This window comes from Ambystoma mexicanum, chromosome 1q, assembly GCF_040938575.1.
Source record: "Ambystoma mexicanum isolate Mex_15411 chromosome 1q, UKY_AmexF1_1, whole genome shotgun sequence".
Classification (NCBI taxonomy): Eukaryota; Metazoa; Chordata; class Amphibia; order Caudata; family Ambystomatidae; genus Ambystoma; species Ambystoma mexicanum.
Window position 1 is genome coordinate 1,026,247,277 of NC_090922.1, and position 27,503 is coordinate 1,026,274,779.

At 45.2% G+C, this 27,503-nt stretch overlaps 1 protein-coding gene across 1 annotated transcript in view; it reads right to left on the reverse strand.

The window, feature by feature from the left end:
* Positions 1-27,503, reverse strand: part of DNAI3 (dynein axonemal intermediate chain 3) — a 2,012,519-nt gene that overhangs the window by 590,802 nt on the left and 1,394,214 nt on the right. Inside the window, exon 17 of the mRNA XM_069641699.1 lies at positions 8,998-9,143. Within this exon, the coding sequence (XP_069497800.1) occupies positions 8,998-9,143 (146 nt within the window). The remainder of the gene's footprint in view (positions 1-8,997; positions 9,144-27,503) is intronic.

Here is a 27,503-nt window from a genome sequence, read left to right on the forward strand (position 1 = left end):
CCTGGAAGCCGTCTATCCCGAAGAAACGCACAGAGGCTTCCTGTCCCCGCCAAACCAGGTGAATGTTTCCTATCGCATCATTGGAGACTTATGTTTTGTTTGCTCCTCAAGGGGGATTCGGAATTGCTCATCACTTCCTCTCTTATGGGAATCGAACTCCGTGTTATCCTTTATTGCTTCTTATGATCTTTTGTTATCGATACAGAGAAAGAACTATTTCCAGTATTGAATATGCAGCCCAGAAGGGAATATCTTATTTTTCCAATATCATCTCAAGGGTGAATTGAATCCTAAATTCCGGACTAGTCCAATTATTGAACACACGTCCCAGTAGGAAAAATATTACTTTCCAGGATCATTTAAAGGGTGAATCGAATTCCATTTCCGGGATAAGAACTTTGATCATGAGCATTTATGAAGATGCCAAAGACATGTTATGTTAACCTTAGTGCACAGAACTAGAGGACCCTTTCCAGAGTGCACCTACTCGACACTAGTGCGACCCTTGTTTCGTTCGGGTTTAGTTTCATACTAACTTCCCCTTTCCTTGTCGTTGTGTTCTATTGGTGAATTTATACCTGGATTCTATTGAACCTGGAGATTCCTCAATCAACTCCTATTAAGGTTAGTGGGGGAAAAAACTAGTGAGATAGTAATAAGGTAAACGTCATTAGATTATACTTACCTTGTTGTTTCTATTACACAGATTGGAGAGTGTGTTCATTTACTCGCCCTTTCAATTGATTCCTCGCCCTGGCCGTATTTTATATCGGACAGTGGGTGTAATCAATGGAAAGGGTTTTTCCTTGAGTTTTCATCATTGAAGTTAGGAAGAAGACATCCTCAGGATACTGTATCCTTTTTTCGTTATATCTGTATCCTTTACTGGTATAATTACAAGTTTGTCAATTCTTAGATCCTTAGGGCGGCATGTCAGCTGGCTCCAGTGTCTCTGATGGCAGGGGTTTCCCGGCCATTTACAAGAACACTATCTTTATAATACTCTTCAGTATTATCTGGGATTGAACTATAGAGGTCTACATTCTGTTGTTCCCACAAGCCCAGGGACACTAGGACAATTTCTTCATTTCAAGTTCATGATTCCACTCCATTTCTCGGAGTCTAAGTTCTTGATGTTTTTGTTCAGTTTGAGCATTTAAATGTTTGAATTCCATTTCAAGCCTCATTTTCTCTAGAGCAATGAATTCAGGACTGAGTGTAGGACCTGTGGGTATCCCAGTGGACAAGGGTTGAGGTTGGTGAGCAGGCAAGGGAGCAGTGGGGCCTACATTAGGAGACACATCTGCCTCTTCCAACTCATCATTAACAGACATATTATCATCCTCAATACTTTCCACATTTGCTAGAGAGTCAGGTATTTCAGACCCAACCCCTAGACTTTGGTTATTTAACAACTTTTCAATTAATTCTGACTTTTTGCCTTTAGCAGAGAGTTTCCTTTCTTTACACAGATTTCTTAAATGATCAGCAGCGTAACTCAGGAGGTTCTCCTGATTGTGCCTTTCCATACCAGACATGATTAATATTGCTTCTTAGTGATGTTATCCTTGTGGTTAGTTGATTCAAGGTAATAGCAGCACTCTAAGTGTAATTACTATACTTTTATCCTCACCGCTGTACACCAGTGTTAGGCAGAATTATATGCAGTACCCTTTGGGAACACCACACACAATTAAGACTACAAGTGACAGTACAAATTCACCTTTGGTACAAGCTTGTACTACACAGATACAGTGGTAGCAGTGGCTGAGCAGCCAGACTTATCTCAAGAGTAAGTGAGCAGTATCAAATAGTTACACAATGGACCACAGTTACTATGATTCAGGCAAACACTGACTCAAGGTTTCTAAGTAAAAGAATCTATATTTATTTACTCAACAGTTGTATAACATTTCACTATTATAAGCAATCTAAAAATCACACTCTTAAATACACCACACCACTCCCAATATGTTCCAGACAAGTTAAGTTCACAAAATGAAGTGGGAGCAAAATGGCACTCTAGCAATTTAAAGGGAGGGAAAGACAAAGTATAGCAGAAATTGAACCACACCAACAGGTAGGTACTCAGGGCAATTGAACAAGAGGAACTACAGTGATAGAACCAGCTGGAAAAGGCTTAGGGCCAAAGTCAATAGCACAAAAGTCTTTTGCTCAAGATCACACAGTTCAGGGTAGTTTGCAGTAAAGTTCGTGCCACGGGTTCCGGACGAAGTTGGTCGGCAGAAAAGTTAGTGTTAAAAGAAGAGAAGGACAAGCTCTCGGTTTGGCAAAAGATTTTACACACTTCCACCGCGGCTGAACGAAACGAGCAGCCGGGTTTGCACAGTAAATTAAAACTGAGGGAGCTGTAGCTGAGGCGGACGTTCCTGGTAGTTCCTGCAGGCTTACGGTTCCTGAAGCGATTGTCGGACTGACAAGAAGTAGGAAGACTGGAGGGTCCTGCACTACCTAGGGACGAAACCAGCAACGAATAAAAGGTGTGCTCCTTAAAACTAAAGCAGGGTCCGACCTTCCTGCTATCCGGCGACTGTAGCTCTGTACAGCGAATTCGACCAGAGGAGGGGTCCTGGCTTGAAGTTTGGGCAAACTGGTTGGTCCCACCAGCTCAAGGGAAGAGGATTCCTGGAGGATCTTGTCTGTCGTCGGATTCTGAAGATTCTGACCTGTAGCAGGGCTTCACCGGGCGGTTCAGTCTTTGTAGGGGTCCTCTTCCATCAGATCCTCGTTGGTTCTTTTGTTCCAGTGGCGACTCTGCTTCCCAGTCCCAGAGACCTGCTTTTTATGCAGTTTTCCCCAATTCACACAGCCTGGCTGTCAATCACACAGCAGGGTGGCTGTCCTGGAAAGGACACCTGTCTGGCAGCCAATCACACAGCAGGGTGGCTGTCCTGGCAAGGACAGTCACCCAGCCAATCAAACAGGAGTGCGCCTTGGGTTACCAAGGGAATCCATGGCAGGGGTCCTAAAACCCCTCCCTCACATCCTGCCTACCCAGACTTTCAGGTGCCTTAAGGAGGGCTTCTGTGCAGAAGCCCGCGAAAAGACGGCGAACAAAGGAACCAAACCTGGTTTGGCGCGCAGAGTAAAACACGAGAAAGACTTTTACAACAAGAAATGGTGAATAAACCCAGCCAGAGTAATATTAAAATTAATATGGTTAAGCGGGTTTAAGTTCGAGACTACTATGATAGCCTAAAACAATACCATGGTTATATAAGATAACCGCGGTAGAAAAAATAGGGTAGTTACCACTGCCACCAGCCTAGTCTTGATGAAAAGGGAGCGAACCAATGCTCCAAGAGACACAGACAAAAAGGGATAAGAATTAACCCTTTCCAATACTCCATGTAAGATGGGGTGTACTGGGTCTGTGGTTTAAAGAGACTACATAAAGTTAATGGCAACTTTACATGTTCCTGGGGGACAGTAGTCAGCCCCAGAAAAATGGAGTCAGTGGGAAGTCTAAAAGACAACCCTGTGTCACTGCACTGAAGGTGCTGTGTAACACACACAAAAAGGGCGCTCATGGAGTAGGTGAGGCTCCAGAGCCCAAGATAACACAAATGGTAAAAACACACACAGCAAAAAATATGTAAGAGTGGGAAAAAACGCTCACACTCTTACCAGATGAGAAAAATAAATCCTAAAAATCCAGCAAAGCTGCTGGGGGACTCATTAGGTAAGGGACATGAGCCATTTATGAGAATTCTCCCTAACAGAGATCACTGAGGTTAGGTGCGGCGACCGACTTCAAACTCTCTTTGTTTGCGGACGACATTTTAGCCTATCTTCCTAACCTTCAGGTTTCCCTTCTTGTTAGACCTCATAGGCCTCTTTGGCTCCTTTTCGAGGCTTAAGGTGAATGCCTCCAAATCTTCCATAATGCCGATGGGTACTAGGGATTGTGAAATTGGAGGGCGTACCGAGATACAGGGCATGAGAATAGAATGGGATGCCACTCTGTATTTGGGCGTCATTATCCCCAGAGAGGTAACAACTCTTTCAAGTTAATTTCCCCCCGATCTTGGCAAAGATTAGTAGGGACCTTACACGCGGGGCTCCTCTTACCCTCTCATGATTTGGGCGTATGGTCACGGTGAAAATGAACATCTTGCTCCGAATTCTCTATCTTTTCACAGCTCTCCCCGTTGTGATTCCGGAGGCTTTCTTTGAGGTACTGCAATCCCGTATCTACTAATTCATCTGGAATGGTAAAAGAGCAAGAGTCAAGTTTGCGACTTTAACCTTACCAGAGTCATATGGAGGTTTCGGCCTCCCTGACTTTAGGCTATTCCATAAGGCAGACCAGCTCACTCTCATCCGAAGAATATTAGGGATTTGCTGTGGGCCCCTCCCAAATCTCTTCCCTCTCACCTCAAATGGCACCCTACCCTTGCCACTTTTTGGGGATCCTGGAAACCGGATAAGGTTAACAAACAGCTCTCCTCCTGGCCATTCCCCCTTTTGTCTCTCTGGGGTCTCCCTTTCAATCTGGGGTCCAAGGGCTTCCGCGACACACAGGCGTGGTCGGATAGGGGCTTAGAGAGGGCAGCCCAACTCTTCCATCAGGGGGTTTTCATTAAATATGGTCAATTGTCCGAAGCATTGGGTGATAACTCTCTCTCTGTCTTAGAATATCTACGCCTGAAAGGAATACTTACCCACTCTCTGTGGGTCTCTGATTTGAACCGTACCCTCTCCACCCTTTGAACATTTTTTTAGTCGAATCCCCGACCAGGAAGAGCTCCCTTTCCAAGATCTACAATTTATTGGTCACGGCGGATTTGGCAGGTAGAGAGCCTTTTAAGAAAATATGGGTAGGGATACTGGGCATGGCTTTGGAGGACCCAACATGGAGAACAATTTTCAAAACCTTTTTTTCGGGGGCATTGTACACCTCCGCCATGGAACATAGCTTTAAGATACTCCACTCTTGGCATCGCCCCCCGGCTACTCTGTCCAAAATGTTCAAAAATGTATCCCCGTTGTGCCCCAGGATGTGCTCGCAACGCGGCACTTGGTATCACATTTGGTGGGAATGTCCTGTGATTCAGGTGTATTGATCCGAACTGCTTAGCTGGATCAAGGATATAGCGGGCACTTGTCCGTCCTTACTATCTCTGGAAATCATCTTGGGTACACCCATGTTGGACGCCGAGTTGAATGGCTTCCCAAAAGTTGTTTGGGGCGATGTTGAGAGCAGGGAGACTGGCACTTGCTCAAAAATGGAAAAGCCCCTTTGCCCCTTCCATAGCAGAATGGCTTAATAAATTATGTGCTATCTTTATCTACGAGAAGCTGTCGGCCATAACCAATGGTATCAGGTCTTCCTTTGTGCACGAATGGACGGTGGTCTTATGAACGTGGAATATGACTCCATGAGACTGTGATTCCTATATGCTAGCGGTTTCGATTTGATATTCTCTGTACCACTTCTTGTTAGCCTCTATTTGACTGAACTATATGGAGGGTGTTTAACCTCACTACGTCAACCTGCCTGAATGGTTTTAGCTGGTACTTTATCGTTCCTCCCACAGCTTTAACCAGCAATCCTTCGGAACTTGGAATGTTGTTGTGAGGGGGGTGAGATGGGAGGGAGGACTACAGTTTATGAAAAAGAAAACAGTTTCTTCTCTGTTGATGTCCTAGTGCCAGGGTCTGCCTGGGCACCTGTTTGTATATTCAAGATGTTAATAAAAACAAAGTAAAAAAAAAAAAGAATACCATACTCCCCAGAAGTAGTTCCCAGAGACTCGTTAAGATTAGAACCATCTAGTCAATCTGAAACTGAGGAACAAGGGAAGGATAATTATATTGCCGACTTTTATCGAAAGCTCTGATTTTGAAAGGGAAATTAAACCTACTTCCCTTAGGAATAAGTCATCCTTCAGCTGGAAGAAGAAAACCCAGAGGGGGACTACCCAGTAGAAACCCTAGACATGTTCTTGACCCAAATAAAGGCCCAGCTATCCGGTGGAACCAGGTAACAGATCCCTCAGATCAGGCAAAACCAACACTCTTCAGTCCCAAGATAAAACCTGTTTGTCCTGTAGAAAGGTTGGCCATAGGGCACAATATTGCCCTCTTAATAAAATAGACCTCACTACCACCTTGGCAGAATACCCAACTCAGGAATTCTTTTTAATTGTATTATCCTGTGATACCCAGCCTCATGAAACTCCAATTGAGAAAGGAGAGAAACCTAAGGAGCCCTGTGCGCAAAATAAAAGAAGAAATCCTGAGACCAAGGTAAAGCAGGGAAAGAAAGACAAAACAAGACCCACTATATCTATATATTGAAAAAAAAACACTTACCGAATCCCTCTAATTGTAAATAACTGGAAAATGTGGGCCCAACTTGATAGTGGTAGTACAAATTGTGCTATAAGATCAGAACTACTTCCCCAAAGATGGAGAAGATTAGGTGAAGAGGAGATAGATTGCATTCAGGGCCATGTAAAAAAATATTTTTTACAACGATTTCCATTAAGATCTTGTGTAAAAATGTACATCTCAGAGTGAACATGATTCTGAATCTTCCGGCCCAATTAGTAGTTGGGACTGACTTACCACAATTCAACCAGTGGTTCTCCAAAAGGAAAACCTGCGGAAAACCCTAAACAGATCTTTGTATTCCTTGGGAACAACACAGACTGTTGGGGAAGGGTATGTGAAAAACCCAAGGGTCTTTTCCCCCTTCCCCCAAGCTGAATGGAAAACTCAGGGAGGAATGCCAAAAGAGGAGAACACCATTAGGTGAGACAGGGTGGTCCCCCTCCTTTATTCTCATGTCCTTGCCCAAAGTTCCCACAGCTTTTGTAGGATGCTGTCGTTCTACCTCAAACTCATCCCAACCATGCTCTTCTCTGAAAAATAGAACCATCCCCACCAGACCTCTTGACAATAATCTACCCGACATATACCCTTTGAAATTAACATCCACTGGAAGGGAGGATGATCAAGGCAAGGGAGAAAAACACGAAACCCCTCTATTTCGCAATATACCTTCCCTTGTCTCTCTGATGCAACAACATTTCTGCCTACTCAGGAATACTATAACACCCACCATCCCAGTCATTGTTCTACCCTTTCCCCTGACTATTATTTTCCAAACTCCCAGTCTACTTTTATAAAACACTACAGTTCCCACAATCCCCCCCTATTCATTTCACGACCCAGATACAAAACCCTGAGACAAAGCTAAAAGAAATACTACTGGCTTTTTCCTGTGAGCCTGTCCTGCTAATGAGAACCGGAAGAGTCAAGCACCACACCTTGACAATACACACCTGACCTCCATTTCTCTTCCCCATAGGGATAAAAGTCGGAGCACGAAAGCACAATCGGAGCAAGGCGAGCCAGGCGAGAAACACGAGAAAGGCAAGAAAGGCAAACAGAACCGTATGCAGAATGGCAAGAGAACTGATCCTGTGGAACTGAAGCGACCTGGAAGCAGAGCAGGAAGGGCCAAGAGGCAAGGGAAAGGCTGTGGCAAAGTTTGCTGCAGACTTTTAAAGGGAAACCTCCTCGCTAATGCACTTCTTTTGGGTGAAACAACGGAGTTGGAAGGAGGCTAGCTGTGCCCATAGCCTTGACTTCAAAGGAACTCTTGATAAACTGTGTCGAAAGCTACCAGTGAGTGAACTGAGAAACCGGTTTGCGTTAACAAGTGAATGAGTGAAAGAAACAATAGTTTTTGAAAGGCTTGATGGGTTTCGTGAAGCCGCAAGCGAAAATACATTGCAACCAGAGTGAGAAATGTAGAGGCTGCGCATGTGATGAGAAGCCTGAAACATTGTGATTGTAAACAGAGTGGTCCGGCCCTACGTGGGTGCTCATTCGAAGGTCTCTGTTAGGCATCCAACTGAGAGGTGACAAATGTCAAATGGAATTGTGAAGTCGAAGTGGTCCTAAAGCAGGTCATGCTAAACCCTGTGCATATTCAAAAGTATTCGATAGTTTATGCGAGCTGAAATTGGTCCGAACCCGGATGAAGGAGACTAATTATGTAAGAGGAAGGAACTGAGCCCGGCTGTGGGGGATCCGGGGTGAACCGTGAGTCACCCGAGAAAGAATATTCTCTGAACATTGAAAAGAGGATCTGAGCCCGGAAGAGTGGGATTCAAAGTAACGATTGTTGTATAAAAGTGATCCAGGCTGAAGAGTGAATCACATGTATTGAGTACTTATAACAGGAAAATAACTTTTTGTTTGTTTTGGTACATCACACCCTCTGAATCAAGAAACTTTGATAAGTAAAGAGACTTGGGCACAGTAGGCCCCGATGCTAGTAACAAGAGAGAGTGAGAGACATTGATCCGAAAGGCCCTACCGTGTAGGAAAGAGATTGTTTTCTGGTGCCTAGAGAATCAAGTGTGCTCCAACCAAGCCTTACCTGTGTTCCGCCTTGCCCCGTGATGTAACGTGGGGAAGGCAACACTCCATTTCAGCAGACCTGAACTACCAGAACCCTTAGGACATTTCATTTTGCTACACACCATTTTGTTATGCATGTCATTTTCCCACTCCCTTTTTGTTATTTAGAACTAGGAATTGGCAATAGGTTTTATTAGTATAGGCCATCTTTATTTTGATACAACATGACTAGGACTGCATTATTATTATTTGATGGTCGTAGCTTGGTCCGTTCTGTAGATTTAGGATTAGATAGGTGCCAATCATACCCTTGTTGAAGTTCAAAAACACACTTGAACTGTGGTCAATTGTGTCTTCCTTACTGTTTATACCATACCTTCCTTACAGGTGCTATATACAAAATGGATAGATGGATAGATAGTCCCCTAAGTTGCCAAAATATCACACACACAAATATTCGGATTCAAACTGATAGGAAAATAAATTTAAATTTTCAAATTGAAAAAGTACACACCTATAGTATTCTCATATTAAAGCAGATTTGTCATTTACAATTCATCCGCTTAACAAGAAATCCCAAATTGCATTTCCATTTACCTCCGTTCCAACAAATATGTTGGTGTTAAAATCCTCCATTGTTTTGGAATTCTTTGCAGATGGTGCCCTTAAAGAGGCGTAGTTAATCCCACCTTCAGATTTTGCTTCTGTAATTTGAATTTGTGACTTTTCTTTAACAGCTTGAGCTGAAAGAAAAACGTTAAATGTTAGCTAAGAAAAGCAAATGGAGAATGTGAAGCTTTCTGTTTTTACCCGAGCCACAAGGCAAGGGACCTGCAGTGTTTTTGCACAGACGATCCAGACACAACTTTTCATAAACATAAGGTGGTGCAGCTGGGATTTCTTGGTGCAGTGTGTCTGTACCACATACAGTACATGTGGTCCTAAGGAAGAGGTGCACAGAGACTGATGGACACATGTTTCTTTTATTTGAGTGTTTTTCTTTAGCATGATCCCACTACGATGCCTACGTTTGAACTATTTCAATCTAATCTAAAGTATACTTTTAGATAAAAACTTGAAAAGGAACAATTCCACAAAATGCCATTCCACGCACTAGAAAGCAAAGTGATGTGACACTGAACAAATTCACCTCTGGTTTTTCACGAAACACAAAAGCAAGGGATTCGACAAGGGTACTGCTTTGAAGTCATTAATTGATATTGGCATGCAGCTTGTTGCTTCAAACAGACTAACATACTGGCAGACATTATGCAAATTAACTAAGTGGTTTAAAAAGCACTCCAAGCGTCCGTGTGCCTCACTAGTCACCGAGAAGAGGGAGTGTAAGGAGATGTCCATTCCAGCCGGGGTGTTATTCAGCCTGGTCTCATTTTGAGCTCGCAAAGGGCGGTCCATTGACTGATTACCCGAGCCCGGTTTAATTGTCTGCTGCTGTTGAGGGACAACACTGCTAGCTGAAAGGGTTTCTCTGATGATGCGATTTGCCCAGTGTGTGGAAATGCTGTGGATGACCTACAGCATCGTTTGTTGTTTTGGCCAGCTTACAAGGATATTGGAAAGGCCACTATCCTTCCCAAATTTAGACACTTTAATCAGAGACAACTTCGTCCAGCTTTATTTTTTCTATTATCTGCTGATATGTCGTATGATGCCTGGACTTTGCTGTCCTATTTAAAAGGAGTTATTTGTTTTAGAAAGGGTGTTTTAGCTGTTTTGTGAACCGATTTTTTAAATGTATTTATTTATTTAGTGTGTACCAGCACCATGTATTTCTGCATTGGAATACATTTTTAAGTAATGCATCTAAATAAATTAAATGTCATAAATTGCATTTTGCACACATATTGAACGAACGAGCGAAAAAGAACGGGGGCAACCTCTATGATTCAGTGTTTTGTCTTGGAAGATTGGATTGCTAGCTAGGATATGTGGATGTGTTGAATTCAATGGTCCCCATTGAAATGTGAATTACTCAAATATTCACACTTATAAAAAAGACTTGTCACTGGCACTTTTGATAGAAATGGACTATTATCCATTCATTGTTGTGTTTCCTTAAGAGCAGAGGCCTCAGTTGGCATGGAGGCTTAAGGTTCTTAAAGGGATGGTCTAGTAAAAAATTGTATTTAAAAAATAGATAGGCCACATAAAAAAAAAATACTAGCATCCTCCGTTTTAAAACTTCCTATGTAAAATGTTGAGCTATTCAAGCTCAAAATTCGAAAAAGCAAGCACAGGGGCGCAGCCATTTTGTGAAATGGAGGCCCTCCTGTGCTGGCTTTTGCTTTTGCGGCACTAATGAAGGAAAAGCCAGCCAGCTGTAGTAAACAAAGTCTACCGCTGGGTGGCTTTCCCTTCATTAGTGCCGGGACTCGGAGGACGCGGACCGGAGAGCAGGAAAGCTGCAGCTGAATCTCGGTAAGTGCTATTTATTTTTTTTACAAAAAATAAGCAATAGCTGCGTTTTTTTTCCTACGTTTTCCGGGCTGGAGGAGCCCGGAAAACTTAGAAATAAACCCGCAGCTTTAAAAACGTTGTATTTATGTTTGCGGTCGCTTTTGAAGCGACCGCAAACATAAATACAACGTTATTGTGTTGGAAAACGCTGCGGTTTTTCTTTCCAAGTTTCTCAGGCTCCTCGGGCTCGGAGGAGCCTGAGAAACTCGGAAAGAGAAACTGCAGCGTCTTCCAACACAACCGCGTTGTGTCTGCCTGAATCTGCTTTACCATTTGGGGCTCTCTGGCTCCCCACGGGGAGCCCGAGAGCCCCAAATGGTAAAGCAGATTCAGGCAGACACAACGCGGCATTGCGGAAAACAACCGCGTTGTGTCTGCCTGAATCTGCTTTCCCATTTGTGGCTCTCGGGCTCCCCACGGGGAGCCCGAGAGCCCCAAATGGGAAAGCAGATTTAGGCAGACAACGCAGCATTTAGCATTTCCCATTTGGGGCTCTCGGGCTCCCCAAATGGGAAATCAGCTGCAGGTAGAAACACTACGCGGCATGTAAACATAACCGAGTGTGTTTCTGCCTGCTGTGGCTTTCACTTTGGGTCTCCGGTGCTCCCCTGGGAGCACCGGAGACCCAAAGTGATAGCCACAGCAGGCAGAAACACACGCGGTTGTGTTGGAAAACGCTGTGGTTTTTCTTTCCAAGTTTCTCAGGCTCCAAGTTTTTCGGAGGATGCTAGTAGTATGGCCTATCTATTTTTTAAATAAAAATGTTTACTAGACCATCCCTTTAAGGCACTCAGGGGAGTTTATAGCATGGCAATTGAGATCGGGTGAACTATGTTAAATGTAATGTTTATAATGGGAATTTGGGTCACCAACAGTCTTACCAGCCATTGTGAAGAATCCTATGGATCCCGCATTGAAACCTTGCCTAAAGTCTCCTGCCAAGTTGGCAAGGAAAGGCAGACGTTTTCTGATCCTGACCTTGGGGTTGGTGTACTGCAGGAGGATCACCTGGGAGGAGACCGGAACCTGCGTGGTGAGAATATCCCGTGGGATGAGACAGAGTATGTGTCCTTTGGAAGGAAGTACATTTCTGAATTACCAGAACAGGTAATGACATATTGCCATTATAATGTCCCTAATTCACATATAAAATCTGTGGGCCAGGGTACAAGTTCTGTGAAATCAGAGCAAACTCTAAGAACAGAAGACACTTTCAAAGTATCCCAAGATAAACACCCTTCTTACTTCTAAAGGTATAATGTAAAGGAATCAGGAAATGTTGTCTTAAAAATGTGCCTTCCTCTGTGACAACTAATTCTAACAGTCCATCGAACTTTATAAGAAACAGCTTTACAAAATGGGACTACAAGTCCCAGAATCCCAGAGGTACTGGGATGAGGAAGGGGGCTGAAAAGGCATTTAGTTGCAGCAGTCAGGCAATTAAGCCTAACAGCTATTGCAGCAGTCAGGCAATTGACCCTAACAGCCCACACCTGAAGGAACCTCGGAGGCATAATAGGCCCCCTCAGGTGCAGGCAATTGCAAGTAGAGAAGGGAGCTGGACCTGTGACTGGAATGTAAACCGTAGTAGTAGCAGAAGGAAGAAGACACAAGGCTGACAGACCAGGCGGTTGTAGGAGAACAAGAGGAATGCTGGAACATGGAGACAGCAGATTTCACCTGGGTGTTATGAGAGGGTCCTGTTCCCCAAACTCTGTAGTGCAGAGGCTGCACAGTGGAAGGCATGCAGCAGAGCTGTCTTTCCCCTTGACAGCCTGATTCCTGTGGTTGCTCCATACTGAACATTCAGGAGACGGAGTTGAGGAGCAGTTACCAAGCCATGGGTCTCAGGAGCGAGAGGGGCTCCAGAAACGGGTGCCGGACCGTAGGCACCCTCACAGAGGGAGGGTCAGGTCCTTAAGCAGCCAGAAGCAGCAGATGTTGTGCTAGAGGCCGTAGAAGCAGTGTGACCCACAGAACAAGTGTACCAGAAGCCGGTGAGTGAAGCACAGCGTTTTAATACCTTGCGCAAGCACTGGCAGCAACAGTATCCAGTACCCTGTTCACTCACATATGAGTAAAGTGAGTAGAAGTTGTTCATTTACTTGAATAATGGGAAATGTAGCACTTGCGTGCACATGAAAAGTGTTAGGCGGAAACCTGTGCAGTTCCCTCTGGGACTACTGCAAAAGATTTAGGACTACAGGTGTTTGGCAGTAAACCCACTTGGTAGCAGTCTGTGCCACACAGATTCACTTGGTAGCTGTGGCTGAGCAGTCAGACTTCCCTCAAGAAGAGTTAGGCAGTATGTGGAGTATACAATATAGGGCAATCTACACAGTAGAACAAGCAAACACGGAACAAGGCTTCGGTGTAAAGATATAAAGGTATTTATTTATAACAACACATCTATGGAAAACACTCTGGCACTAATACGGCAAACAACTTCAATCACAATTACTATACGAAGAAAAAGATGAATCCCCCTAACAATAGTTCGACAAGTGTAGGTTCACCGGCATCACTTATTTGCAGACAGAGGTGTATGCTTTAACCTAGATGGCACTCTAGTATTCGTTAGGACGGGAGAGAAAAATAAGGCAGGTTATGAAGTCAACTCGGTACCAATACTTTACGGACAAATGCAAGGCAAGTAAGGCAGGGTCCACTGCAGATCACAAAGTTCAGAGGCCAGGCCCACTCAGAGAGAGGCAAGGCGATATGTCCCAAAAAGTGTCTCAGTGGAAATGCGCTTCGAGTCTTTATCGCAAATTGTTTTGGAAAGATTGGACCAGTTCAGAACAACACGTTAAAGAAAGCTTGGAGGCGACCCAATGGAAAGGCGAGGATTAAGACACCTCACTCTATCCGGCAGAAAGGGAAGCCAGGCGGACACGGTACCTTGTTTGTGGAGAGACAGCTCCGGCGGGGGCAGTTGTTCCTAGTGGTGGATGCACGTCGGGTCTTTGCAAGTGTAGAGATGATCTCCTCGTCGAAGAAAAGTGAAGTCCGGCGCACCACCAGGGAAGAGACCAGCCGCGGAGTGCTCCGTCACAAGGCACCACCTTTTGGTCGCGGTACAGGGGTAGTGGCTATCCGGGTACCGAGGTGCTCTGCACGGGCAATTCAACCACTGCGTCCTGGAGCGAAGAAAAAGCAAAGGGGGACTGGTTGTTCCCACCAGTCAGGGGAAGAGACTCTCCGGCAGGGAGATCTCCTCTGTCGTCGGGAAGTGGTGAGTCGGTTCGGTTACGCAGGGCTCCACCGGAGGTGTCGTCGTTGCAGGTCGGCTCAGCTTTACCCTCGTCGGATTCTTAGGTCTTGTGGCGACTTCTGAAGATCCAGTCCCAAAAGCCCTGCTTTTATGCAGAAAACCCCCATTCATTCAGCCTAGCTGTCAATCAAAACACGCTAAGTGGTGAGCGGGGTGGCTCACCACTTGGGCCAATCACACCAGAGTGCGACCTGAGTTGGCAAGGCAACTCAGTCCAGGGTGCCTAAACCCCCTCCCACAGCCTGGCAACACTTTGGAGGGTCTCTGTACAGAAGCCCACCAAAAGTGGAACAAAGGGCTCAACCTTTGGTTTAGGACTCACAGAGACGAACACAGACGCCATTTTAACAACCGAGTTCTGGCAGAAAATACCATCCGATAGACTTATTTAAGATAAGTAAACCGGTGGTATGTTAGAGATTAACGAGGAAAAGTATCAATCTCCAACAATGGGAAGAATCCCATAGGGTTATATTCGGGGTCGAATATAACAAGTAGTTTCCACTGCCACCAGCCAAAACTCGACGAGGGGGGACGGGACAGTGCCCCCTCGAATAACAGACTCAGGAGTAATCGAATTACCCCTACTAGTACGTCCACAATAGGATGGTTTGTACTAGTTCTGTTAGTAAATTTAGGTCTAGTAAAGCCAATGGTGACTTTACATGCCTGGGGAGACAGTAGTCAGTCCCCGGGTATGGAGTCTATGATGGAGGTCCGCTAGGACGCCCCAGTGCTACGGCACGGAGGGTGCGTTGTAACACACATAGTAAAACATATGAGACCCTATGGAGTAAAGGACACATTGACATTCAAAGGAATTACACACATTCATGTCCAAGAGTGGGAGAAAAAGAGTCTCACTCTTGGCAGGATGGAAAAAAACAAACTCCAGAAATCCAGCAAAGCTGCTGGGGGACTCACTAGGTTAGGAAATTCAGCCTAAACAGAGAATTCCCCCCAACAAAAAGACCTTTTACTTGCGTAGAAAGGACTACTGCTTACATCCATTGTTCACTATTCTAAGACTATTACTATCTGAAGGATAGTGGTGGTGTCGTGTCACTAATTAAGGAAGGTGAACATTGCGAAGCTCATTACCAAATACATTGTCAAAACCTTTAACTTGTGTATACAACATAAAGAAATGGTCGTGTGTGCCTAATAATGAGTCCCAAAGGAGGGCTGAACCTTAGCCTTCACTTTACATGAGAATACAATTCAATACCGAACTTTAAAAGCTTTAAACCTCTGAAAACAACATCAGGATGTGGTTGTGTGTGGGAATTTTGAAAATAGACTGCATTCTATCCTTTACTTTAACAAGGCAAAGATTTCAAGAATAATAAGTTAAAGTGTTTATATTATTGAAGAAGAGAACAAGCATTTCCCAAGCAAAGAGGCTCTCCTTTATTACAGTGAAAACATCCTTTCTCAAAGTGAAGAAGCAATATAACTGTATTGTGAAGTTAATAACTGTTCATTGGCCTAAGATACAAGTGTGCAAATGTTACCCGAAGCTAAGAGAGTGGCACCAAGATTTCTGGGTAATTAATTGGGCAGATAACTGGTAGAAAGGTACAAGTAAAGTTGGGGAAGGGGAGCAGGTTGCATGTAAAGACTATTTTGAAGTTGACACAACCTGTAGTGCCAGAGACTGTGGAGGACAGAGAGAAGTGAGTCTCAAAGGCAAATACAGGTTGTTGTTGTGGCAGACAGACAAGAAAGGCAAGTAGGCTGCCCCTTTTGAGGAGAGTACACAACACTGAAGCTGTGGCAGTAGTTCCAAGTACTGAAACAGTGGTGGTATATCTGGTTATCAGTGGATGCAACATTGTAGCAGTCCAGACCAAGAGGAGTACTGCGAGACAAAGATGACTGTTCTCATGGTAAACAAAGTAAAAGTGAAGTTGTTGAAGTGGAAGCAGCAGTACCAAGAAGTCATCCTGACAAATATACCATGGTCAACTCTAAATTTGTAACCAAGAGAACTGTTAACCGAGAACTGTGCATCACTAATAGTTCTGAAAATGCATTTCTTTTGAACTGTGGCACGTCTTCTTGAGGAAATGACAGTTCAAAATTGTTAGAATTACCATTGGTGTTATTTGGTGGAAGTTGAAAGTGGAAATGTTACCAAGGAAAAGAGACTTGCTATCATTGGAACTATGTCAACTGTTTGCTCTCAGGTCTTAGGCGCTAGTCAATACATGAATGTATGAACAAATCTCCATGTACATTGCTAGTTTTACATATAGAAAAACTTTATTCAATGTGCTTGCTATGCTGACACGTGTTACAGACTCCGTACAGGACACCCTCGATTATTTCAGCTACTAAGAGGAACTATCATCTAACAGAGGTATTAACCTCAAAGATAATCAGAATTGCAAATCTACATGGAACAGGATAACAGTGCCCAAAGAAACTTTAGGACCCACGTATGGGGGCATCAAAATAAAATTACTCGTGTTGCTTCATGGTAAAGGAACTGGTAAGTATACCTGATGATTCTATAAGCACAACTGTATCCTTGAGAACGACCAGAGGTCGAAACACATGTCGGCATAGCAAGCGCATTGAATAAAGAATTACTATATATACAACTTGCAATGTACATGGAGATTTGTTCATAAATTCATGTTTAGACTAGTGCTTAACACCTGAGAGGAAACAGTTCACATAATCACACTTTGGAGACAAAGGGGAGAGTCTGCGCTCCCGATGGTTAGGCAGCTGTCCATTTGTTCCTAAACATTTAGAATTTCAGACTTTTAGTCCTAAGCACATCTGGAGTCTAGTCAGCCCCCGAATATTGTATTGTCATTGCTATCATTGGAACTTTGGTTAACAATCCTTACTTTGATTTTGAAACCTCAAGAACTGATCTCAGACATCACTTTCTATGGTTGAACATTAACGGAGGTGACATTGAATCCTGGGGAAGGAAATTACCCATGACATCGGAAGGTCATTTAAACACTGTGAATCTTGTTGTCATGTTGCATTGCCATTTACTTTCTTTATATTGTTTTGTTCAGTGTGAGGGTCCAAAAACCACAGTACAGCCGAAAGGCTACCTGGAGAAGCAGTAAACTTCACTGCAGCAAGTTATAGTTGCTTCACAACATTTTAAATAACACATCTTGATGCAAGTAAAAAAAATTGTATTCATTTTATAGACTCTGTAAAAATGAAAGTAAAAAATAGCTCTGCCAGAATTTGAACATATATGCATGCAGGATGCACAAAGGTCTCTGCATATCTACATATATGTGAACTGTGACAATGTTCCCCGCCTAGACCTTAGAGTGTGTGTGGGAGCAAATCATGATACAGTATAGGGAGGATCCACTGCCCTCTTCACCCCTACAGAACTGGTGGAAAGGGGCAGTGGGCCACCTTATTGTGCAAGCTGCCGCACTGCGTCTTTAAAAGATGAATCCCAAAACACTTTATAGACATTTTCCGATCCTTTAGGCCCAGACACGCAGTGTTCGCACTATTTCTAAGAGATTCCCATTTTCCTGACCTCAGAGCAGCCCCAAACAGGTTCACAGATGCCGGGGTGAGAAGGCAGGAGAATTCAAAGGAGACACAGATCCTGTCAGCTCCGCTCACACCCTATGTGCGCATCACAATGCGCATGTGCGATCGTAATAAATCCAAGAAAGTGAACTGGCCCAGTAGAGAACTAGGCTAGAAGGCAGGTGTGGGGATGGGAATGACCAAATATAAAAATTCAAGAAGAGGGATGGAAAGTGTTGGTGTCTGGAACAGCCGATTGGTGTGGAGCAGAGTGGTGGCAGAGAGTAACGTGCAGGAGGGGGTGAAGCAGGTGAGATTGGAGAAAGTGAAAAAGCAGGCACCGGTGGTGAAGCAGGAGAGGCCGGAGCAGGTGAATGAGGAGGTGAAAAAGCAGGAGAGGTGGGTGGAAATCAAAGTGCAGGAAGAGAAGAGGGAGACATTGGAAAACCTAAGGACCAATGAGGAGTGGGTGTTGAGGAGCAAAGAAGGGGGAGGAGAAGTTGGTGGAGAGGAAGTGACATTTTTTCAATGTAATTCTTTATTGTGCTTTGGGTTGATTAACTAAAAGAATCTGTGGGAGGAACATCCAGTAGAAAGAACATAACCAGGGGTAAGTAATTTGTTCTTCTAATTGATTGTTTCCTCCCACGGATTCCTCATTTTTGATAGACCAATGGATTTTTTATTGGTTTATGTTGTGTAAAATGGCTTTCCCAAACCTAGCATCCCGACCCCACAAGGAATCTAGGCAGTAATATTTTTAGAAGGTGTGTATCGAAGACCAGGTTGCAGCATTACAAATGTCCTGCACCGGTACACCTCTTTGTAGGGCTGAGGTGGTTTCCAAACCTCTGGTAGAATGTGCCCTTAAATTATCAGGGAAATCCTTCCCGAACAGAGAATAACATTCTGAAATACACAGAATTATCCGGTATAATCACCAAAAAGTGGATAATCTTGTCAGACATCCGCTAGTCTGGTAATATAGAAGCTTAAAGTTCTCTTAGGATCCAGTCGATGTAAGCTCTCTCCTTTCCGTGGGAGGATGAAGAGGTGGATAAAATGTCGGCAAGGGTATTTTCTATGTCAGGTGAAATTCTGACACCAACTTGGGAAGGAAGGAGGGGCGAACCATCAAAACAACATTTTCTTTTGAAAATATAGTAAACGGGGGGTTTACACAATAATGCCTTAGGCTTACTCCATCGGCGAGCAGAAGGGATAGCTAGTAGAAAACTGTTTTCAGTGTCAATAACCTAAGTGGACAGGAATGGAGAGGCTCAAATGGCGTTCCTATTAGAAATGTTAAAACCAAGTTAAGATCCCAAGCCGGAACTATGAAAGGGACCGGAGAAACAATATTTATAAGCCCCTTGAGAAACTGTATAACAACAATGGACATCTTAAAATTAGAGCGTTGTACAGGCATGCGTTTCAGATGGATAACCCTGCCAGGTAGCATTTGGCAGTAGCCACCTGCAGCCAATGGTGGTACAGGTGCAACAAAAAAGATAGTATAGTAGAAGTATCACAAGCGAAGGGATCAATATCTTTAGCCCTACACCAACTGCAAAACGTGTTCCAACGGCAGCGGTGTAGTACTTTTGTTGCTGGTCTTCTAGCTGAAAGCAACACCTCCATAACATCTTCTGGGAGATCCTAGTTTTTGCATCTTGACCTCTCAGAAACCAGACATAAAGGTTCAGGGTTTTGAATTCTGGGTGGATAAGACAGCCTCCCACTTGTGAAAGCAAGTTTGCGGTCTGGGGAAAGAAAAATGGAGGGCAGATGGACATGTCCAGGAGTTCCGGGTACCACATGCTCCTGGTCCAATTGGGAGCAATGAGGCGCATGTGCTTCCTGAACTTCCTAAACCTCCTGATGACATGAGGAATGAATGGGACTGGAGGGAACGCATTTAGGAGTGGAAATTCCCAGTACGCTACAAACACGTCCCCCGGAGCTCCTCTCGGAGGAAATTCCATGGAGCGGAGCAGATCGCATTTTCAATTCATATTGGACACAAACACATCCACTTGAGGGGTTCCCCAAAGGTCAAAGATCTCTAGAAAGACTTGCTGAGCCAACTCCGACTCGTGGGAGACTGTGCTCTGCCTGCTCAAAACATATGCCATTGTGTTCTCTTCCCCAGCTAGGTGAACAGACCACAGAAAAATTACAGTGCCCAAAACCAGAACTGCATTTCCTCCCAGCACAGTGATAGTAACCCTAGTCCTCCTCTTTTGTTGACGTAATGCATGACCACTCTATTGTCTGTCATTATCAGGGCGTTTTTCCCCTGTGTGGATGGCAAAAAGGCCAGCAGCCCCAGTCTGATTGCCCTCAGTTCTAAAAGGTTTATGTGTACTCTGGATTCCAATGGAGACCACCAACTGCAGATCGTAAGGTCGTTTATGTGGGCTCGCAATACCATGAGGGAGGAATCTACTGTAATTTCCACCGAGGGCTGCCAAAAAGGTTCCCCTTTCATCACATTCTCTTGCAGACCCACCACAGGAAATCCCCACGACCTTGCTGGGACCTGAAGAAGGTGTTACGCTCATCTGGTATCCACGGGGACGCCACCCAGTCCTGATTGGAGGATTTGCACTCTCGAACCTACTCCCGGTCCCTTGCTAAGGCCTCTGGTTGAAGATGGGTCTTAATATTGTAAAAGGTGGATTCACCGTCCTGCTCCTCGTGGCAGGGGCGCGTAGATGGGGGGGGGCGAGCAGCAACCAAGGTACTTCACTGGTGCAAGCCCCTCTGTGGGAATACAGGCCTGCTGCGACTCCATAGGTTTGCTGCTTTAGTCTTTATATGCAGTTCTTATGTTCCTCTTAGTTCGAATAATAATGTCTTGCTTCTTTCCTTTTAGGTATGGAAAGGTATTTTGGTGTTGTCATGCAGTTTGAAGATGAGCATGGGCCGGTAGGCGAAAGCGCAGTGTGCGCGATGCTGTCCGGTGAGTAATGCGCAATGCGCGGTGCTGTTTCGCCTTTTATATTGCTAACCTGTATCTTTTCTCTCCTTGCAGGTTGCGATGTTCCTCGCCGAGCGCCGTAATCTTCCAGCAATGTACTGACCAGGAGATGACTACCCATGTAAGAATTGTGTGGCTTTCTTCTTTCAGGAGGAAACGTGAGTAAACGCTTACTAATTCTGTCCTTCTTTCTCCTCTTTCCAGGTTATGGTATTCCAGGATGCATGCGGTGCCGGATGATGGAGTCCGTACCTTCAGGTGAGTGGAACTGAAGTCAGCGATGGATTGAAGACAAGATACTGTTCCAGGTAAGTTTCGTAGTGTTCTTTCTCTCTCTGCAGGTCCTTGGTTTCAGGTAAGCTGGCATCAAAGAACTGGACACGGTGAGCGTTACGCTGCCCACAGCAGAATAACGCAAAGCATGTTCTGCTGTTTGGGTGTGGTGTAAATAGTCTCAGGTAAAGTAGTCCAGGTAAAATAGTCCCAGGCCTGCCACACCGAAAGTAGTCCAGGTAAAGTAGTCACAGGCCTGCCACACCCAAAACACTAGACCGCATAGCTCAGTTCCTTGTAACTGATCTATGTGTGGGCCTCCATGTTGGCTCAACCCCCCCCCCCCCCAAGTTAAATAGTCCCAAGTAAATAGTCACATTCTAATGTTGGTCTTCATGATGTTTATGAGCCTGACGCCAAAGGCGCCAGGACTGATTCCAAGAGAGTCTTGGATGGGGTTTTAAGGCCTTTGACCTGGCCCTAACTGGAAAGCTGATTTGCCAGTGAGGGCCAGGGGCAAGGGTCATGACAGAAGGTCCGTCATCCTGCCCGAGAACTGTGGCCATTGTGATCTGAGGGCCCACTGCAGGGATATCATCCTTAGGTGGACCTCATGCACCAGGAAAATGCAGGAGGCCATGAGGCACAGAAACTCAAAAAATCAAAAGCCTGCAGATGTTGGACATTCTGAAATTCTTTCACCATCATCTACAAGATATTTTGAGCCCTGGACTGAGAGACAAAAGCCTTGCCCAATGAAGATAACAGGACTGCTTCTGTGAAAGTGTTACTTGGGACTTCTTTAAATTGAGGGCAAATCCCAGTTTGTGGAGTGAATAGCAAATGCTAATGAGATGATCCAGAGCCTGTTCGGGAGAACAAGCTCTGGTCAGCCAATCGTCTAAATAGGGTAAAAATGTGACTCCCTCCCCTTCTCAGATTTGCTGCCACCATAGCCACCAACTTGGTGAAGAACCTCGGGTGGAGGTCAGCCGGAAAGGCAGTACTTGAAACTGAAAATGTGGGAACTGACGATGGCGAACCTCAGGTATTTTCTGTGCTTGGGATGTATAGGCACATGAAAGTAATCCTCCTGAAGATCGAGTGACACCATCCAATCCTGGAGTTGTAGGCCTGGAGGATCTGCAAAAGAGTAACCATCTAGAATCTGTCCTTTCTGAGGATCTTGATCAAGCGTCTAAGGTCCAAGATGGGTTGTAGTCCTCCGTCCTTCTTGCAAACCAGAAAGTAAGTACCAGCCTTGATATTGCTCCACCACTGGTACCCTTTCTACAACACCTTTCTCCAGCAGGGAGAGAATCTTCTGCAGAAGGAACAGTTCTGGTTCCAGAAGGTATTGCTTGCTCAGGGATCCATCTGAATTAGAGACAGTAACGCTGGGTTACCGTATGCAGCACCCAAGCATCCAAAGCAAATGTTTTGCCATTCTTTGCAATGCTGGGTCAACCTGCCACCCACTGGAGACTTATGAATAAAGTACTCAGAGCAGTTCTGGGGTTGTAGCTGTGGCAGAAGGTAAAGAGGCAGTGACTGTTTGGGTAGCTCTACCTCCACAACCTCGTTCTCTATGAGGAAGCCTTCTTTGACCTCTCTGGGCAATTCCTCCTCTGGTTGTTCCGAATGAATAAATGAACCAAAAGGACTAACATCTCCATCTTTGAGAGGTCTGCTGATTCTGCCAAAGCTGGCGAATAGCTGCACCCAAAGATGTTGCATCTATTTTTGGAGGATTGTAACTTTTCAAGACTCATCAGCCTTAGTCCCAATAAGGAGCGACCCATCAAAGGGCATGTCTACAATCTGAATATCATACCAGGAGCAAATCCTGATTTAGGCAGCCATGCAAATCTTCTTGTGACTTTGCTAGAAGCCATTGAACGACCTGCACTATCTGTTAAATCCAGACCTGACTGGAGAGATTGACACATCTCTTATTTGCCATCTTGAACAATATTAAGAAACCGCTCTTTCATTTCCTCTTTGGCGATAATCCAAGATGCCTGGGCAACAACATCCCACAAAGTGTGAGTGTATTTAGCCAAGGCGCAAGGCGCAATAAGCATTAATGGTCTTCAGCGCCATACTTCTGGCAGAAAACACCCTTTTCCCCAATGTGTCAATTTTTTTTATAATCCATCAGGAGGGATTGTAGAGTAGGCAGCTTCTTTAGAAGTAGAGGTAGCTGCCTGCTTGCACTACCAAGCTTTCAGGGCCAGGGTGTCTAAAAAGGAAATCTGCGTCAATAACGGATGGTTCATATTTTCTAACCAGCTCCTTGCTGACAGCGGTTGTGGTATCTGGTTTGCACCAGTTTTCAAGAATGTCGTTCTTTAAAGCAGAGTGAAAAGGTAGAACCGGTCCCTTGTCCAGGGTGTCCGTTAGATCATCCTTCAATATGTCCTTGGCAGGATTACCTCAATCCAAGCACTCAGTCACTTTAATCATATCACACCTGTATGCTCCACTGGGATGGGCCGACGGGTCTGTAGTGGCAAAGTCCACTTCAGGGTAGGTTTCTAGCCCACTTGCCTTATTCAAAAACACAGACAAATCCTGGAATCCTAAGAAATGAGTTCCTCCGGGACATTGAGCGTGCCAAATTGAAGTCCAAAAGGAGCATCATCATCATCCTCTTCTTCCTCTTCCTCACAAATTGAACCCATTGGGCCTCATTATGAATGTGCCAGTGCAGTAACAATATGCCGGTATTAGGGTGGTGGATTTACCTCCAGCTCTGAGCTGGAGGTTTATCCGCCACCCTACCAGCAAAAACCTCACGGTATAACTGGCCTGGTAATACCAGCAATACCAGGTAGTTTCTTACCTGTAACTCAATTTCTCCAGCGTCGGTATCTTTCATGGATTCACATGCTTAGAATATTACCTGTCGTCAGGCTGGGAACCCTCGGTATATTTATTAAATGGTTTCCATTGGAAAAATCTCGACACTGTGTCCTATCTACGTCCTTTTGGGCCGCTTACGCATGACCCAATAGGACGTACAGCATAAATAGCCCCGCAGCTCCCTTCAGATTTTAACCCCCAAAGTAGTCGAGGCATATCAAGTTTGAATTCAGGGGAGGCCGGCGGGCGTATGTGAATCCATGAAAGATACCAACGCTGGAGAAATGGAGTTACGGGTAAGAAACTACTCCCTTTTCCAGCATTGGATCTTTCATGGATTCACATGCTTAGAATAGATTATATAGCAGTACTCCTAATCTGGAGGTGTGCAATGCAAACCAGCACTACAAAAACAGCACATGCAGACAGCAAGACAAAAACCTCTAACCATTGCCCGTCCCATCTGCACATCCGCTGCATGCTGTTGCTCTAGGCAGTAATGCCTAGTAAAGGTATGCAGCACCGACCAGGATGCCGCCTGACAGATGTCCACCAACGGGATTTCGGACCACAATGCCGCCAATGACGAGGTGGATCTTGTTGAGTGAGCCTTTGGACGTATTTCCAGAGGCTTCCCTGCTTTAGAGTGGCAGAAGGCAATAGTTGACGACACCCAGCGGGCTAGTCCTTGTCTGGAGATTGGTTTTCTTTTTACAGAAGGCCCATAAGCCACAAACAGTTATCTTGTGCGCCTAAAATCTTGAGTACGACTCAGATAAAACTTCAATGCTCTTTTGACGTCCAACGTGTGGAGGGCTTTTTCTGCGAAAGAAGAGGCCGCCGCAAAGAATGTTGGCAGCACTATCGAAGAATGTTTGTGGAATGTAGTTGGAACTTTTGGTATAAAATGAGGGTTGGTTGCCAATTCCACCTTGTCCTTTAAGAATCGCAAGTATGGGGGATCAATCACCAGTGCTTGCAGCTCCGACAGTCTTCTTGCTGAAGTAATAGCCACCAAAAACTCAATTTTCCACGACAAAAATTTCAGGGATGACGACGACATAGGTTCAAAAGGAGCCTTCATTAGACCTGAAAGCACCTGATTTAGACTCCAATTAGGAGGGAACTTTTTGGCTGGAGGAAAGGTCCGAAGTAACCCTCTCAGGAAATGCTTGACCAGTCGATCCCTGAACAACTGAGTTGAATGCCTTTTACGAGTAAATCTTGAAATGGCTGCCAAGTGAACCTTTATGGAGGAGAAAAGACAACCCTTTTTTCGCTAAGTATAGCAAATATGTAAGAACTTGTTCTGACGCGATGTTTAGAGGGTCCACCCTACACCACAAACAGAATCTTTTCCACTTACATGCATATGAAGTATTTGTGGACGGAGCCTGCGCTGCCTCTAAAATTCGTCGGCAATCTGAAGAAATGTTCAGGGCCCCAAACTCGGAGAAGTCAGGAGCCAAGCCATCAGGCTGAGGGAGCCCGGGTCATGATGTCAAATCGCTCCCTTGTCTTGGGATAGAAGGTCCGGAGTCTTCTGGAACCTCACTGGCTCTGTCACCGACAGCTGGAGCAGGTCCAAAAACCATGGTTGTCTCGCCCAGTAAGGAGCAATTAGAATCACGCAACATGGATATTTGTGAACACACTGGAGAGTCCGTCGAATGAGTGGAAACTGAGGGAACGCATACGCGAACATGCCCGTCCACGGGAAGGAAAACGTCTCCCCCAGCGAGCTGGGCTGTCGCCATCTGCTGGCGAAAAGTCTGCACTTCTTGCTCTCTGGTTGCAAAAAGATCCAGAGAAGGATGACCCCATTTCTTGAAGATGTTTGACAGTTGTTGATCGTTCAATTCCCACTCTAGTTGATGCATCTCTCTGCTGAGAGAGAGTCTTCTTGCACATTGTTCACCCCTGGCAGGTGGTAAGCCACTAGGTTTATCTCCTGTTCGAGGGCCCAATGTCATATTTCCTGAGCTTCGGTCGAGAGCGTTCTGGAACGAGTGCCTCCTTGTTTCCTGAGGTAGAACATTGTTGTTGTATTGTCCGTTAATATTATTACCACTGATCACCGTATGCGCGGTAAAATGATTTCAAAGCCCAATGTACCGCTCTTAACTCTAGCATATTGATGTGAAGGGTCGACTCCTCTGGGGACCATTGGCCTTGAACCTGTAGGGATTCCAGATGGGCCCCCCCATCCTGTCTGAGATGCATGCGTTACCACCGTCAACTGAAAATCCGGTCCCTGCATGGGCATCCTTCTCGTCAGATTGTCTGAGAGCTGCCACCACTGAAGCGCTTGTAGAAGCTCGCTGCTGATGCTCAACTTGTCGGACCACAATCTGTGACTTTGAGACCATGGGTCTGCCAGAAATTCCAGTATTGGTCTCATGAAGAGACAACAGTTGTTCACTAACGGAATACATGACGCCATGGCCCAAAGCAGCGACATGTATTTTCTGACTGACACCCTGGTGCCAGTTTTCCACTCCTTCGCTTTTTGTTTGAGTTTTTGAACTCTCTCTAAGGATGGCTTCACTAGTCCTGAATGAGTTTGGAATTCCGCGCCCAAAAATACCAAGCTCCTTGAGGGAGCTAAAAAGAATTTTTCGAAGTTGATTGAAAAGCCTAACCGCTGCAGCAGTTGCATGGTGGCCTCTAGGCTTGCTTGCGCCACCGCCGGCGATGAGCCACTTACCAGCCAATCGTCCAGGTAAGGGTAGACATGATGACCTTTTCTTCGCAGCCATGATGCCACTGGAGCCAAGCATTTCGTGAACGTCCTGGGAGACGATTTCACGCCGAATGGAAGCACTTTCAATTGGTAATGACTCTGACCGACCACGAACCGTAGACATTTTCTGTGTTGTCGACGCATGGGTATGTGGAAATATGCGTCTTGTAGGTCTAACGATGCCAGAAAATCCCCCGGCTGTATAGATCGGATGACCTCCTGAAGTGTAAGCATTTTGAACTTCAGGCGTTGTAGAGTCTTGTTGAGAGCTCGAAGGTCCAGAATGGGTCGCCACTTGCCGTTAGGTTTTTTGACCAAGAAGTAACGGGAGTAAACTCCTAGACCTCTCTCGGCCACCGGAACAAATTCTATAGCCCCTTTTTGCAGCATAAGCACAACCTCCTATTGTAATATGTGACGACAGCGTTGTGCCGAGTACACAGGTGGAATGTGAGATGGTATGTTCTTGAACTGCAAAGAGTGGCCTAGTTTTACCGTGTCCAACACCCAGCGGTCTGATGTTATTCTTTCCCACTTGTCGACGCGACGGGACACTGCCTCCCAGGACGTCCTGAAGATCGTCATTGTTGGGACTTTGATTGCTTGCTTTTGGTGGACGAAGACTGTCCTCCTCTTCTCCTAGAAACCTGGAAATCTTGGCTTCTTCGTGTCACTTGGACAGTCCGCCTGTAACCTTGGGAGGAGTATGATGACCTGTTGAAACTCCGATCCCTGGAAGCCACGAACCGGGAATTCCCCGACGCTCCACGGATGGGGCGAAAAGATCTAAATGCACTACCACTTTGTAAGGCTCCCAGCGACCTTGCCATGTCTGAATCTTCCTTCATGCCTTTAAGGGCCTCGTACACTTTCTCCCCGAACAACTGCTCACCTTCACATGGCATATCGAGCACCTTATAATGGACCTCTGGCCTAAAGTTTGTACATTTCAGCCAGGC